The following is a 13,989-nucleotide window of genomic DNA, read 5'->3' as shown; positions in this document are numbered from 1 at the left end:
AATTTGGCGACTGCACGGAAACGAAAAACTACCTAAAATTGAGTTCCTTTGACTCAATCTCGTGGTATCGTGGGGGAACTTAAAATTAAGTAAACAGTGTTGAAGGTAGTTTCCATTTAACCACGGCAAAAATTACAACTCATTGATAGGTTTTTTATACTCAAATTTAAGTTGAATTTACCTAATTTTGAGTTCACCCCAAACAACTCAAAAGTACCTTCCTCCACGGAAGACCTCGACTGAGTCGAATCTCTCGTTTTGTTTTTGACAACACTAATAAGTGCGAAAGAGACGCACAACTCAAAAGTAAGTTAAAAGAACTTATTCTGCAGGTTGTTTTATTTAACCGTGTGGGTTTCTAAGCACCCAGATCGAGCGGAATGACATTTGGTGCGCTCTTTAACCCAGTGAAGTTCAGCCGGAAATGAACCGGAATTCTGGCTGGTTCCAGTTTGTGTAGGACTCCAGTGACACAACCGATTCTAACTAGAATCGGTTGTGCCACTGGAGCCGGAATACGAACTGAAACCAGTCAGAATTCCGGTTCATTTCTGGCTGAGCTTAACTGGGGTTTACTTGTATGATCAGCTGATCCAACAAGTAAACAAAGGCCGCAGTAAATGTCATTCCTGATGAGCAGGTGCTCGGAAAGTACCGCGTAACACAGCGTGTGCTAGTTCATTGACTGTGTTGACATATAAATATTTTTGGGAATTCAAAGGGAAGCAGAATTTTTATTATTGAACAATTTATATATCGATCTTAAAAACATTTAATACACATTACGTTTGAAATGAGCTCTGTTAAAGAATTGAATGAATCGATTAAGTTGTATGAAGAGCAGGTTAGTAAATATGATAAAAGATGCTGCAAAACGATTTATGTCTTCCCACTATTAGCTAGATCAAGTGGAAAAAGCACTGACAACAGCAACTGAGCAAAGTGAGCGGGAGGATTTGGCAAACCTAAAGAATGATATTACCGAACTATTAAGATTAACTCGTGAAACGTTACAGCATGAACATGGACCAATAGAAACGCCAGTTAAACATAACATAGAAGATGAATTTGCTCTGTTCATGTCTGAGATACATGAACTTTCAGCAGGTGAAGAGTCCCCGATAGGCGACGAGCCAAAGGCAAGCAAACCTGATCTGTTCCAGGATCTAGTTGGAAGTAAATGTTCCGCACCTCACATACATCGGTGGGGATCGGTAGCACACCACAATGCACTGATTTGCAGCTTAGACACTTCTGACGAAGATAACGTCATGGTCAAAGTGCTGTTCATTAATCCAACCCACCAAGAAATGGTACCCTGCTCTTACTATCTGGACGACAAATGCAAATTTGAAAATGGTAAATGTCGTTTCTCGCATGGGGAGAATGTACCGTTCAATGAGTTGAAAGACTATCGAGAACCCCGGTTTGAACTACTTCGGAAGAAGGGTGGTAGAGTTTTGGCCAAACAGAAAAATCGATTGTGGAGCAAAGGTACCATAAGTAGTGCTGATTTCCAAAAGAAAACATGCAACATACTATTGGAAGAAAGTAAACGTGAGGTCGAGTTACCTTTCGAAGATATTCTACCGTTCGATGACACTGATGAGCCAAGCTTGGAGTCAGAGGATGATTCATCCAGTAACGAGGCAGATGATGATGTTTCTGTCTTTCAAAATTTGGAAATAATTCAACGAAGTCTGCTTAATCCTGTCCCAACGCAGCGCTTGGGGGAATGGGAAAAACACACGAAAGGAATCGGGTCCAAGATAATGATGAAGATGGGTTACGTTGTAGGTGCAGGGTTAGGAAGTAAAGGAGAGGGCATTGTAGTACCTGTTAGTGCACAAGTATTACCTCAGGGGAGATCATTAGATTACTGTATGCAACTCCGTGAACAAGCTAAAGGAGATGGCGATTTGTTTAGCGTCGAGAAGAAGCTTTTGCGACAAAAGAGAATACAGGAAAAAAGAAATACTAGTAAGTATGCCAAAGGTAAACAAAGAAAAGACGTATTCAGTTTCATCAATAGCGAAATTTTGTGCAATGGAGAAAAATCAACAAGTCCGGGTGGTCAAAAACAAACTACACAAGACAAACTTGATTTACCGAGTTGTTCTTCGAAAAACTTAAACATTGCTAGTTTAAAGCTGTCGGAACACAGCCGCCGGTTGGAGACTGATGTTCAAAAATTAAAACACTCCTTAACACGCCACCAGCCTGGATCACAAATGCATTCGTGTATAAAGAAGCAAATTGCAGATAAACGCTCGGAAATTTCACAAATTCAGGCCACAGAACATACAATTAGTAGAGAACAACAACTACGCAACGATAAGCGGAAAATGACAGTATTTTAAGAAGCTACACCATTAATCTATGTAGACATTAACACATTATTTTTTCTATTGTTTTACTTCTCGATGACTCCCTCGTGCAAAGCTAGGTCCGTGGTTTAAAGTTGTCTATGGTGTTAGCCAAATCAAAGAAAAGCGTATAAGTATCTTGGCTAATGGAGCATGATACGCGTAAATGATAAGATGTTTTTCTCTTCTCTAAATATTTTACGTAATTCATGCATAAACTCCGGTTATTTTCAAATCTGAGTTATCGTAAAAAAATTCAATTACGTATTATTGGATTGAATTGAGTAGCGTATTAACACGATAGAAAACATCGTTGAGATTTCTATGCACTGTCAATAAAATCACTGTTTTATGTGCGGTACCTACACATCTCAGCGCGGAGTTAGTTACGAAACCAGTCACTGCACATCTAGTCTAATAAGAAAAAACAGTTGTCTGATAAAAACGTTTTTTATTCAGTTTGTTAATTTTACCCAGTACGTATTTTTTACTATTGAACTGATAAAATGTGGGCTCGTTGGAAAGCCTTTTTTAGGTTACTGAAGTTGAATAACGGCTTTCGTTTCCTGCTTAATGGCCTGTGCAACAATCTTTAAAACGTTGACATCATCTATTTGATCTGATATACGTTGAAAGCAGTTGTTCATGATCTGCTTCACCATATCGTTCAGTTGTTTACTATCGTTCGTCTTTTGTTCCGCCGATTGATCTGCTAACTTCTGTTCCTTACCTGCGATGGTTTGTTTTAAACATTCCAACTCTTTCATCAGCAACAGATTCGTATCCTGTAACGAACTCTCTTTGCTACGAGCAAATTTTATTTGTTCCTCCAGTACACTTAAATCTTTGGTTGTTTGTTCTATGACTATATTTTTAGCCATAAGCTCTCGGTTCAATCGATCAATTTCTAAAACATTTTCTTCATTTTTCTCTTTACTAGTCTGAACTTCGCGTTGTAAAAAGTCAACTTGTGTTTTCAATTCCTGGCAACGCTTTTCGGCTTCGATAAGCTGTGCTTTTGCTGTTATACTATCCTTACCGGAAGCAGCCTCGGCTTCCAAACTTCTAATTTTCCCCTTCAACGAATAATTCTCCTTTTTCACTTCTAACATTTTCTCCTCTAAAAGTAGCATGTCTTCGTCCCTATCAACCATAGATTTTCCTTCTTTCGAAGTGGAACCATTTATTAGATCTATCCTGTCAAGCACTCGTTCCAGTTTAGTCTCAATCTTAGACATATTCATTCGTAATTCAGTATTATACATACGACTCTCAGTCAGAAACATATTAATGTTAACATCGTTAGCCGTCTGTAGCATGTTTTGACCGCTGATAGCCGTGTTGAGTGCATTTGCTGCCGATGGAATCATTTGCATACCGATTGTAACGGGATAGTTTCTACTTGAATTAGTGGTTCTGCGATGTGGTGGGATACTTGATCGGGGGATAGTTTCAATTCGAACATCCGCATCGGATGAATCACTGACTTCGGTGGTTGATACCGGGTTATCTTGTGGATAAATCGATTGTCCTACCCTGGCCATCCTGGATATCAGGCTGGCTTTTGTTGGGTCTACATCTGAATCCGGTAACTCTACCAGGGGAATAGTTCTCGAAGCAGGAATCGGTTTGATTGAGTGCTTAACCTCTTGATCAATCGTGCAAATTCCATGGACAGACTTTAGTAGCTCATCACGTTCTGTAATTTGATCAAAGAGGATGCTCCAGAAGCATCCATCATCACTATGGAATTGAAGGTAACCGTTTACGAGAATCAATGTTGTGGTTGGAGAGATATTCAAGGTAGCTAATACGTCTGCTTTTGTCCGATATATTATTATTCTATACTCAGCATCCAAACATAGAAGGGCTAATCCAAGCTTTCCTTGGGGCACATTTTCGGTGTTTATACTAAAAGATTGATAAGGATAACTAATGAATCGGTAGATTTTGCCTATAAACTTACAGTTTATATGCGGAAACAACACTAGCTTGCACGAGTTTCCAGTTTACAGTGGGCGCATTTTGAAGATTATTATCATCGCAGTCGGTTGTTTCCTGTGGCGGGACATACCTGAATGACGATGCACCATAGCGGTCAGAAAGCTGATTTGACTTGGACGGTTCTGTCGACGGTGACGCCTTTTTGGGCGGACTGCCTTTCGATATACCAAAAATTTTTGCCAGTGTAGAACTAGAATATAGAACATCTGTGGAGTAAACTTATTTGGGATAATTGAATCGTTCTACTTCGACGTTGGTTTGAAAAACTCATCCTCATCGTCTGAGTGCCGACCAGTTTTATTTTTAAAATCGACTGGCATGCTTTATATTCAAAACGATTCCTTTATTATATTATCTACCTACAGTGAACAAATTAATATTTTTGTAAAGAAAATAAAGAACATCTTTTGTTTACTTGACATTTTGTCCAAAACAATAATTCTGGAGTACTTTTTCAAACAGCCGTAACTCGCAAAATATACACAAAACTACCCAGTTAACTCATTCCAGAACCGGTTCGGATTTCTGAATGGAGTCATTATGGATTCCAAATCAAATGCAACAACCGATTCCGACTCAATTGGTTTCAGAATCGGTTGTTGCATTTGATTTGGAATCCATACTAACTCCATTCAGGATTCCGAATCAAATTCCGAATGGTTTGATCGGGTATTTCCCAGTAAAGTTCAGCTGGAAATGAATTCCCGGTCAAACCATTCGGAATTTGGTTCGGAATTTTGAATGGAGTCAGTATGGATTCCAAATCAAATACAACAACCGATTCTGAGTCAGAATCGGTTGTTGCATTTGATTAGGAACCCTCTAAGAACGGTTGGTTTCAAAATCGTCCAATGAAGGACGTTCGTTGGACCAATTAGGACAACGTCCAAATAACCGTTCAACAAACGTCCATCGTTGGACCCGTATTGAACGATTTTGAAACAATTTTTTGGACGTCTCAGTGGGAATCCATAATGACTCCATTCAGAAATCCGAACCGGTTCCGGAATGAGTTTAACTGGGCTGGAGCTCTGCCCAGTTAAACTCAGCCGGAAATGAACTGGAATTCTGGCTGGTTCCAGTTCGTATTCCGGCTCCAGTGACACAACCGATTATAGTTAGAATCGGTTGTCACTGGAGCCCGTGCACGAACTGGAACCAGCCAGAATTCCAGTTCATTTCCGGCTGAACTTTACTGGGTGGCTGGTACTACACGCTCATTCATAACAACTCAAATTTGAGTGACATGCCACTCTATTTCATAAAAAGTGCACGTAGTCAAAAAATGAGTTTGTCTAATTCACTCAGTTTTGAGTTTGGGATGCAAATGTCAAATTTGAGTACGTTTTACTCAAAAAGAAAATGAGAAAAATAATCATTCAGTATTTTTAATTTTATTATAAATAATGTCAACGGTACTTCAACTATCATTTACCTGTACCTCCAAGCGCTAGCGACGTCTGGAAATATAATCCGACGACGTTTTTGGACATCTCTTTAAGGGCCAATCGGCACTTCGTAGTAATGGTAGAAACTATAAAAACAAGATAGAAAGTTAGATTTGAATAGAACTAATACTCAGAGAAACCTACCTTTTAATTTTCTGAATGTACCGCGTTGACTTTACAGCTAATAGGTCCGAGGCATAATTTTTTATCGTGGTTTCAATCGACGTCAAATTCTATGCACTTTTTATTGAGAATAACTATTTTTTCACCCGCAAGTTTAAAAAATTAATGGTTACTCATCAGTTGAGTTAATTCTACTCAAATTAAAACTCATTTTTTGACATATTGCCTATATTTTTGAAATTGAGTGCTCTGTACTAAAATTTTGAGTAATTTTGAATGAGCGTGTAGAATCGATTGTGTCACTGGAGCCGGAAGACGAACTGGAAACAGCCAGAATTCCGGTTCTTTTCAGGCTGAGCTTAACTGGTTTTTTTTTTTGCGATTCTACACGCCACCGAAAAACTACCTAAAATTCAGTACTTTTGACTCAATCTCGTGGTATCGTGCAGGAAGGTAAAATTAGGTAAACCGTGTTGAAGGTACCCACTGAGACGTCCAAAAAATTGTTTCAAAATCGTTCAACACGGGTCCAACGATGGACGTTTGTTGAACGGTTATTTGGACGTTGTCCAAATTGGTCCAACGAACGTCCTTCATTGGACAATTTTGAAACCAACCGTTCCTAGAGGGTAGTTTCCATTTAACTGCGGCAAAAATAATAACTCAACCTTGAGTTTAATTCACTTAAATTTAAGTTGAATTTACCTAATTTTGAGTATACCCCAAACAACTTAAAAGTACCTTACTGCACGGAAGACCTCGACTGAGTCGAATCTCTCGTTTTGTTTTTGACAACACTAATAAGTGCGAAAGCGACGCACAGCTCAAAAGTACCTAAATTTAAGTTAAAAGAACTTATTCTGTAGGTTATTTTCTGGTAGCGTGTACGTTGAAAACGTTCAAATATATCCAGTTAAGCTCAGCCGGAAATGTACCGGAATTCTGGCTGGTTCCAGTTCGTATTCCGGCTCCAGTGACACAACTGATTCTAACTAGAATCACTGGAGCCCATGTAAGAACTGGAACCAGCCAGAATTCCAGTTCAATTCCGGCTGAGATTTACTGGGTAGCGCTAGAAGTAAAGTGTTGCCGATTTCATTTTGTTCTGTCATAGTCAAGAGGGTGACGTGACGTCATATTTTCACAGCCAACATAAGAACTTTGCTTGTAACAAAACGAACGAAATTAATTTTAAATACGAACGAGGAGCACTTTAGTTTACATCGAATCAGTTAAAGTGTTCATTGTTTTCTTTTGTTTACTGCTACTATTGTTTGTTGATGACATTTTAAGCGATTTTGACGTTGTCAAACTGACCCCCATCAATCGGTGGAAAAGCGATGTTGCCTATAGGGATCTTTAATTTGCAAAAAATGTGCCAGTTTTTCATATGTATTGATAGCGGGTGTCCTTACGAGTACACCCATATCCTTCTTAAACCTTAATTATTCTTTTATGATTTTTAACTTAAAAAAACCAAATTAAATTCAACCAGCAAACTGACAGTTGTCCTACTAAATGACGTATCTGCAAATATCTCATTGCTAACCGTTGTTAACCGGGACAACACCCCACACAGCATGATCTGGTACTTTTTCAATCCGCTAGCAGCCTGCCATCCCAAGTTTCATCTGCAAACTATGGTAGATCTGATAATGCAACCTATAGAGTCGTGCAAGTCGCATGGGTTTGGATGTGTTATTGTCCTAAAAGGAAACAAACTAAAAAATGTTTTTTTCAATAGTTTTGGGCCAAAAAAATTGAAAAAGGACTGAGATATTAACTCACGGTACTAATCTGCATTAGAATATGCCTAAACCCGCACACTCCTAAAGATCCCTATTGTCAAACTCTGTATGTAGAGATAGGGATGCCAGTTACCTGGCCACAGTGCATATATTTTCTGTAAACTTTGGCAAAAATTTAACTTTTAAACAACATGTCACCTTCAAATTTGTTGAGAATTGCTTACGAAAACGAAGGAAAACTATCATTTTATGAGATGATGAGTAAACATCTTGCGAAAAGGGTGCAAAACGAAGTGGTTTCTAATGCTGATTTCGTTTTTAGAGCGGAGTCGCTCTAGGTTCGCTCTGAGCTGTCACTTTTGTATGGATTTTGTAAATATTAGAGCAAACCTAGGGCGACTCTGATCTAAAACCGAAATCGGCATAATATTACTCGCAGAGCTACATGCGTGCGACACCGTAGTCGCCTCAACATTATTTCCCGTTTCTCCTAAGTCAAACTAAACCACAGAGAACAGACATCCATGATCGAACAAAAATATTAAAAAAACGTGTGTAAACATTTGAATTAATATACGATAAACACTAGCGCCGCCAAACCAACCTATCCCAACTATCCGTTAAATCCATTCCGGAACCGGTTCGAAATTCTGAATGGATTCAGTATGGAATCTTGCTCGAAGAAAACAACCGATCCCGACTATATCGGTCGATGCATTTGAGCTGGAATTCATGCTGGAAGTCCGAATCGGTTCCAGACTAGTTTGACTGGGTAGAGGAATAACCGCTGTCAATTCTGTCGAACTCAGCCACAAAAAACATGACAACAGTAGTGCACCTGGTTTAGATATCCCAACTAAATTCGAAACCGTTAGAAATTTTACACAAGCTGAATGCTGAAGATGGACGTCTGTTCTCTGTGCTAAACCTTCATGAGATGGTGTAAATTCATGAAACTCTCCGGATCATGCGAGGAAAGAATATATCCGGCTAATTGGAAAGTGTCAACTTTGCATCATACACAGCCGATCCTTCTCTCTGGCAGGCTTAACAGAATCTCCTTCGAAGTCCAAAATATGAAGGAGTTTAACATTGGTACGTATTGGGTCTTGGTTTCCAGATGAAACTTTATTTATGGGAAGCATGTTTATAACCATCATAATACCCCGATTACATTTCGAAGAAATGTATGATCCTAATAGTTTCAAATGACTGTAATTTCAGAATAATTGCAAATAAAACAAAATTTCTTACCCGTTTCATTCATATTTTGGCACTGGTAAGCTTTTTCTGAGAAGAAAATGGAGTTTTTGTTGGAAGCTACGACTCACTTGCGAGTGAAAAAATACAAACTGTTTCACTTTGCCAGTTCATGAGCTGAATCATAGGTGTTGCATGACTAATTTTAGTTTTGTCGCAAATTGCCAATAGACCTTTCTCGTTAAAATTTTTTATATGATAGGATGCTTCCTTTTTTATTTCCAATTCGTTACTGCCTATTGCCGCGATGATTTGGTACCTCTAACTATTGAAAAAAATCAAAAATAGTGCAAGCTGCCCATTTAACCCCATATTCTGAATACCTATCTTGCCTTGCTTCCCCGTATTTTTACACCATTTGGATGAATTTCCTGTGGGGAATACTAAAAGGATGCCAGATCTGCATATATATTAGTAAATCTGCAGATTTTGCATTTTCACTGCAGATCTTTTGCAGATTACAAATATTTAGCAGAACAAAGCCGATGCCAGCCAATTTATACACCTGCTTTCAACATTTTTGATCATTTAAAATATATACATAGTACATTTCTATGTCAAATTTATTGAAGATTTTTGTAACAATCTGCAGACTTTTATATTTTTACTGCAGGCTATTGTTTAAATGGACCTGGCATCACTGATGCTGAAATGATTCATTTATACACTGAGACGAAGACAATATATACTACTATATTAGGGGTTTAAATTGAAAAGAACCAGTGAATTTTGGTAGACAATATATCATGTTTAACCTGAGAATGATTCCTGTCATTCGTACCATATCCATTTTCATATACAGACATGGTATACTTTACTATTTCCTGGTGGTATAATGGTAATTTCTACTATGCCTCTGTTTTTACCTAATAGTCAGAATTACCATGAAAATGGTTGTTTTGAAGATTGATAGCTGATTGAAATTACTATTGGTTTTTACTATATTATAGTAATACCATAGTATATATAGTACACGGACAGTATTCTTCTTTTAGATGAATAAAAAACACATTTTTCTGATTTAATTTATATATTTTTTATTACCTGATAAAATGTTTAATCTCCTACATTTCCTGAAGAATTCAAAGAAAGATGCGGATTAGCACATGCTCTTAGGAACTACTTAGTAGCTATCATGGTTGTCTTCTCTACCGTTTCAGCATATCAAGCAAACTGTGTATGCTTTAGAAGCAGAAACAAGAAACCATTTGCTTGTCTAGATGTATGCCCCAAATGACCAGATGGGCATCGAAAGTTATTGAGCTCCTTTTCAGCCAGGAAGAGAATTGTAAAACCGTGACCTGAAACTAATATTCGCAATAAACAGTTTAACCTAAACATACAATAAGATCTTACCGATAATGATATTACGACCGTCGATTTTTTCCAATTTCCAGCTCTGAGCGATAAGCGCATTAAACGCTGGATTTTTGTCGATTTTTGGCGGATGAAGAATAAAATCATACACAATTTAGAATTGGGTTTTAGTGTTATAATCCTTCTATATAATATTTACCAATGAAAGATTCCGGGTCAGAAACACAGTCGTTCATTATTATTTCCACTTCCATTAACTTCAACTCTTGAACATGGTCAGGATTCCTCCTTAATACTGTATTTTGTGAGAATACTTCAGTTACAAGATCGTGGAGAAAATATTTTAGTTACAACATGGCGGAAACCGTGGATAGCAGGTATAAATTACCATAATTTTAGTAATGTTAAACGTAACGCGTGTTCAGCTGAAAAACATTGGTAAATCTTTTCATTATTATCATGTTCGTAGTATAACTGATAGAGGTATAACAAGTCCACCAGTAGAATTGAACATTTCAGTATAGTTACTTCGAACATGAAATCATGATCAAATTAAATATGCATAATAGTAAAAAATACCATGAGGTTTTATTCGAGCCGCATGGTAGGTTCAAGTATTTTCTGGTAGTTCATAAAATAATCATGGTAAATTTAACACTATATTGAAAATGGTAATTTTTATCATGACTATGTAGTTGAAACTACCATGTCGTTCATTTCAGTGTATACCTGTCAAAAACATAGAGCATTGTATGAAAATGTATAACCTCACTTTTCTGACAGTTCAGTGTGCTTGTTTACCTAAAACTTGTTTACATGGACTTTAAAATTTACATTACTTGAATAATTTCGATGCTCTTTGTTCATACATTGACCAATCGGCGCTGGATGTAATACCCGGTGACATATGCTGAATCGCAAGATCAAGTATTGGGCTATTAAACGATAAGGATTTGTACACATTTGATTGTTTGCTCGTGGGTTAAGTTCTAACAAGATGATCCGATTGATTACTCATTTTAGGTGGTGAAGTTTACCTGAACTGTATAGGTAACGAATTCGGTCGATGATAAGTTGTTGAAATGATTTTGTTCGTTCAATGCCCATATCGAAGAACGTTTCCATTGGTCAGAATGCCTGTCAGCGTATGATAGCTGCAAACATGAGAACAACAAGGTTATAGCTTTCGAATGGATCAATTATTTATTAATCGTGTTCAAGTTCCATTACAGCAAAAGTTTCGTCGATGATCACATTGTCGTTGATTTAGCCAGCAAATGCAAAACAGTGCTCGGCACTGACGATAAGGAGTTAGAAGGATTTGATAGGAGTGATAAGAATGCAGAGCATTATACATTCTGGAAGAATATCAGGGAGGAGAAATTATATGTGAATTTATATTATATCCCGAGTTGCCATCATTTTGGCACCGCAATAAAGTTATCTTTCATCTGCTGTCTTGTTCAAATTGGTAGGAAATAACTAGGCATGCTTCGGAGATCTGTCTTAACACTCTCTACTTAGCGCAGGATACGCGAAACCGCTGCTAGCTTTCGAAAGAAAATTCCTAGCTGCTGCTACTCTATTAGTCTCTCAATTGAGGACTACAATTTCGGTCGGATAAATTATGCTATGAAAATTGTATTTCCTGGAATTTCATCTGACGAGATCAATTCATTGTGAGGAATTTCGCTGCGTTTCAATATTGCTTGCCTCTGTAGGTGATGATGTGTGTGGATTCACTTCGGCAGCCCGCTCTTATGTTTTGGGTAATTTTGCTATCTTATTCTGCTGAATAAATCATCTGCCCAAAAGCCTCTACGTTATACTATGGTCACTTTAAAAACGCCCTGCTATTTAATCTTGTAGCTCTCGGCAAGTCAGTCCTGGCACTCTTCTCGACTATTCCTGGCACTATACCGCTGATGTCGCACTTATTACAGTATTCAAACTTGGCGAGAGCGACAGTAGTTTCGCCGGAATTGTTCACTCGACACGCAGTAAGTGCAAGGACTCTACTACTTATGCCTGAGCCCCTCGTTGAAACCTTCGTCCTGCCGGAGTGTTAGCTTCGCCCGATACCGGAGCGTATTGCTGAACCGAAGCAGTCTGCTACTGGCGCTGCTTCCTTCGAATCGGAATCGCTGAATATTCCCGTTAGCCGAATGTCCAACGTGGCCGAAGGCAAACCGATTGCAGTAACACCACCAGCCGTAGCTGACATTTTATTCTTTAATCCAAGTCCCTGCCATTGACATAGCGACAGACGAGTGCGGCGCAGGCTGGACCATCGGTTGACTCGGTGCCGGACGGGGCGAAACAGCTGCAACAGGAGCGGTCCTAGTATGGGGTGTAAAGGTCATCAATTGCCATAGATCACCAAAATGCTCTGCGACTAACATTGTGAACAAAACAAACCAAATGAAATTGATCGCAACAACGATAAAATAATCTAAATTCTACCCAAACATTTGAAACATTTGAAAAGGGACTAACTGCCAAACGTAAACCTTGAGAAAAAGGCAAAAGAAGTTTGGGTCGAATTCATTATAATTCTATTTAAAAAATTTAATACTGTTTTATGTAGTTTAATTGTGCATATTGTTTACATCAGACACTCCCCTTAATTCATTGAGTACGTATTTCACTGCCTTTATAATCCTTTTGGAATCAGTTACAATAATCCTTTATAATCATTTTATAATAAGTGTATTGCTAGTCAGGACATTTATATCAGCCGGGCCCTTTTATAATTTGTTATAAAATCATTATCAAAATTCTTCATAATCCATTTTTGCGTTATGTTTATGTACATGGCCAGATAGATAGTTTTTAACTGGGACGGGGCGTGTGGATACGAAAAACCTAATGTCAATTGCAGCCAGGGGGAGCTGTCAAATGCAGCCAAAGGGAACCGTCAAATGCTGTCAGAGGGAACTGTCAAATGTAGCCAGTCCATTTAAAATATGTGAGGAAGAAAGAGTGGCTATGCAAGACAAGAGATAAAATGAACAGAAAAAAAAGAAAAAGAAAATATTATCCACAGGCTCTGTCCCAGGATTTTAATAGAGAACATAAAAATTCGACTTATTTGCATTTGGCAGTAGGCCTTTTTCAAATGTTTGGCTTGAAATTCCTTACTTCTTCAATGAATCATGCACAAGAAAAGTAAAAATGTTAAATTTAACGGAACAATGTATGATGCCGACATCAAATAAAAAATTACAGCTGAGCGAGCTTGTGTGGGAAGTGTTAATATTTGGCAGCGAACCAAACCAAGTTTCTCATACTGTGATCGAATCAACAAAAACTTCCAAGACCATGTAAACAATCTCTCTGAACTGTCAAAAAGTGAGGTTAAACATTATCATGCAATGTTCTCCACCGAGAGGTTCACTTTAGTTTGTTTACATAACCAATGAACTTTGTACCGCGACTCACCACTTCATTTGCCGCGTTGCCAGGAACTCAAGCAAAAATAAACAAAACAGTGTTGCCCAAACACACATTTTGAGTCCCACCATTCTTGCAAAGGTGAAAAAAATACTCAACATTCTTGCATTTTTCAAATTTAAAAAAATCATTAAAAAATCACGATAGCTCTAAAAAGTCTCATTTCAACGGAAATATTCTTAAAAATGTATATTCTTTTGAATAAAAATAAGAAAAAAGGGGGTTAGGTCGGACGAGAAAGGTCTATTGCATGTGACTTGAAAATAATAT

General features: G+C 38.0%; 2 protein-coding genes across 2 annotated transcripts; one reads left to right on the top strand and one right to left on the bottom strand.

Moving 5' to 3' along the window:
* The first annotated feature begins 705 nt into the window (after positions 1-705).
* On the top strand, positions 706-2,399 carry LOC131684543 (zinc finger CCCH-type with G patch domain-containing protein). Its single transcript, XM_058967517.1, has 2 exons — positions 706-844; positions 900-2,399. Exons 1-2 carry the CDS (start codon positions 794-796, stop codon positions 2,358-2,360), a joined length of 1,512 nt encoding a protein of 503 aa, XP_058823500.1. The 5' UTR covers positions 706-793; the 3' UTR covers positions 2,361-2,399.
* Positions 2,400-2,818: 419 nt separating this feature from the next.
* Positions 2,819-4,792, bottom strand: LOC131684542 (uncharacterized). The gene is made up of 3 exons (XM_058967516.1): positions 4,617-4,792; positions 4,333-4,560; positions 2,819-4,277 (listed from the first exon to the last, which is right to left on the bottom strand). The coding sequence occupies exons 1-3, from the start codon at positions 4,688-4,690 to the stop codon at positions 2,903-2,905; spliced, it is 1,677 nt and encodes a 558-aa protein (XP_058823499.1). The 5' UTR covers positions 4,691-4,792; the 3' UTR covers positions 2,819-2,902.
* Between the last annotated feature and the right edge of the window lie 9,197 nt (positions 4,793-13,989).

The sequence above is a fragment of the Topomyia yanbarensis genome, chromosome 2 (assembly GCF_030247195.1).
Source record: "Topomyia yanbarensis strain Yona2022 chromosome 2, ASM3024719v1, whole genome shotgun sequence".
NCBI lineage: Eukaryota > Metazoa > Arthropoda > Insecta > Diptera > Culicidae > Topomyia > Topomyia yanbarensis.
The sequence above is the reverse complement of the archived record's forward strand: the minus strand, read 5'-3'. Positions and strand labels throughout refer to the sequence as shown.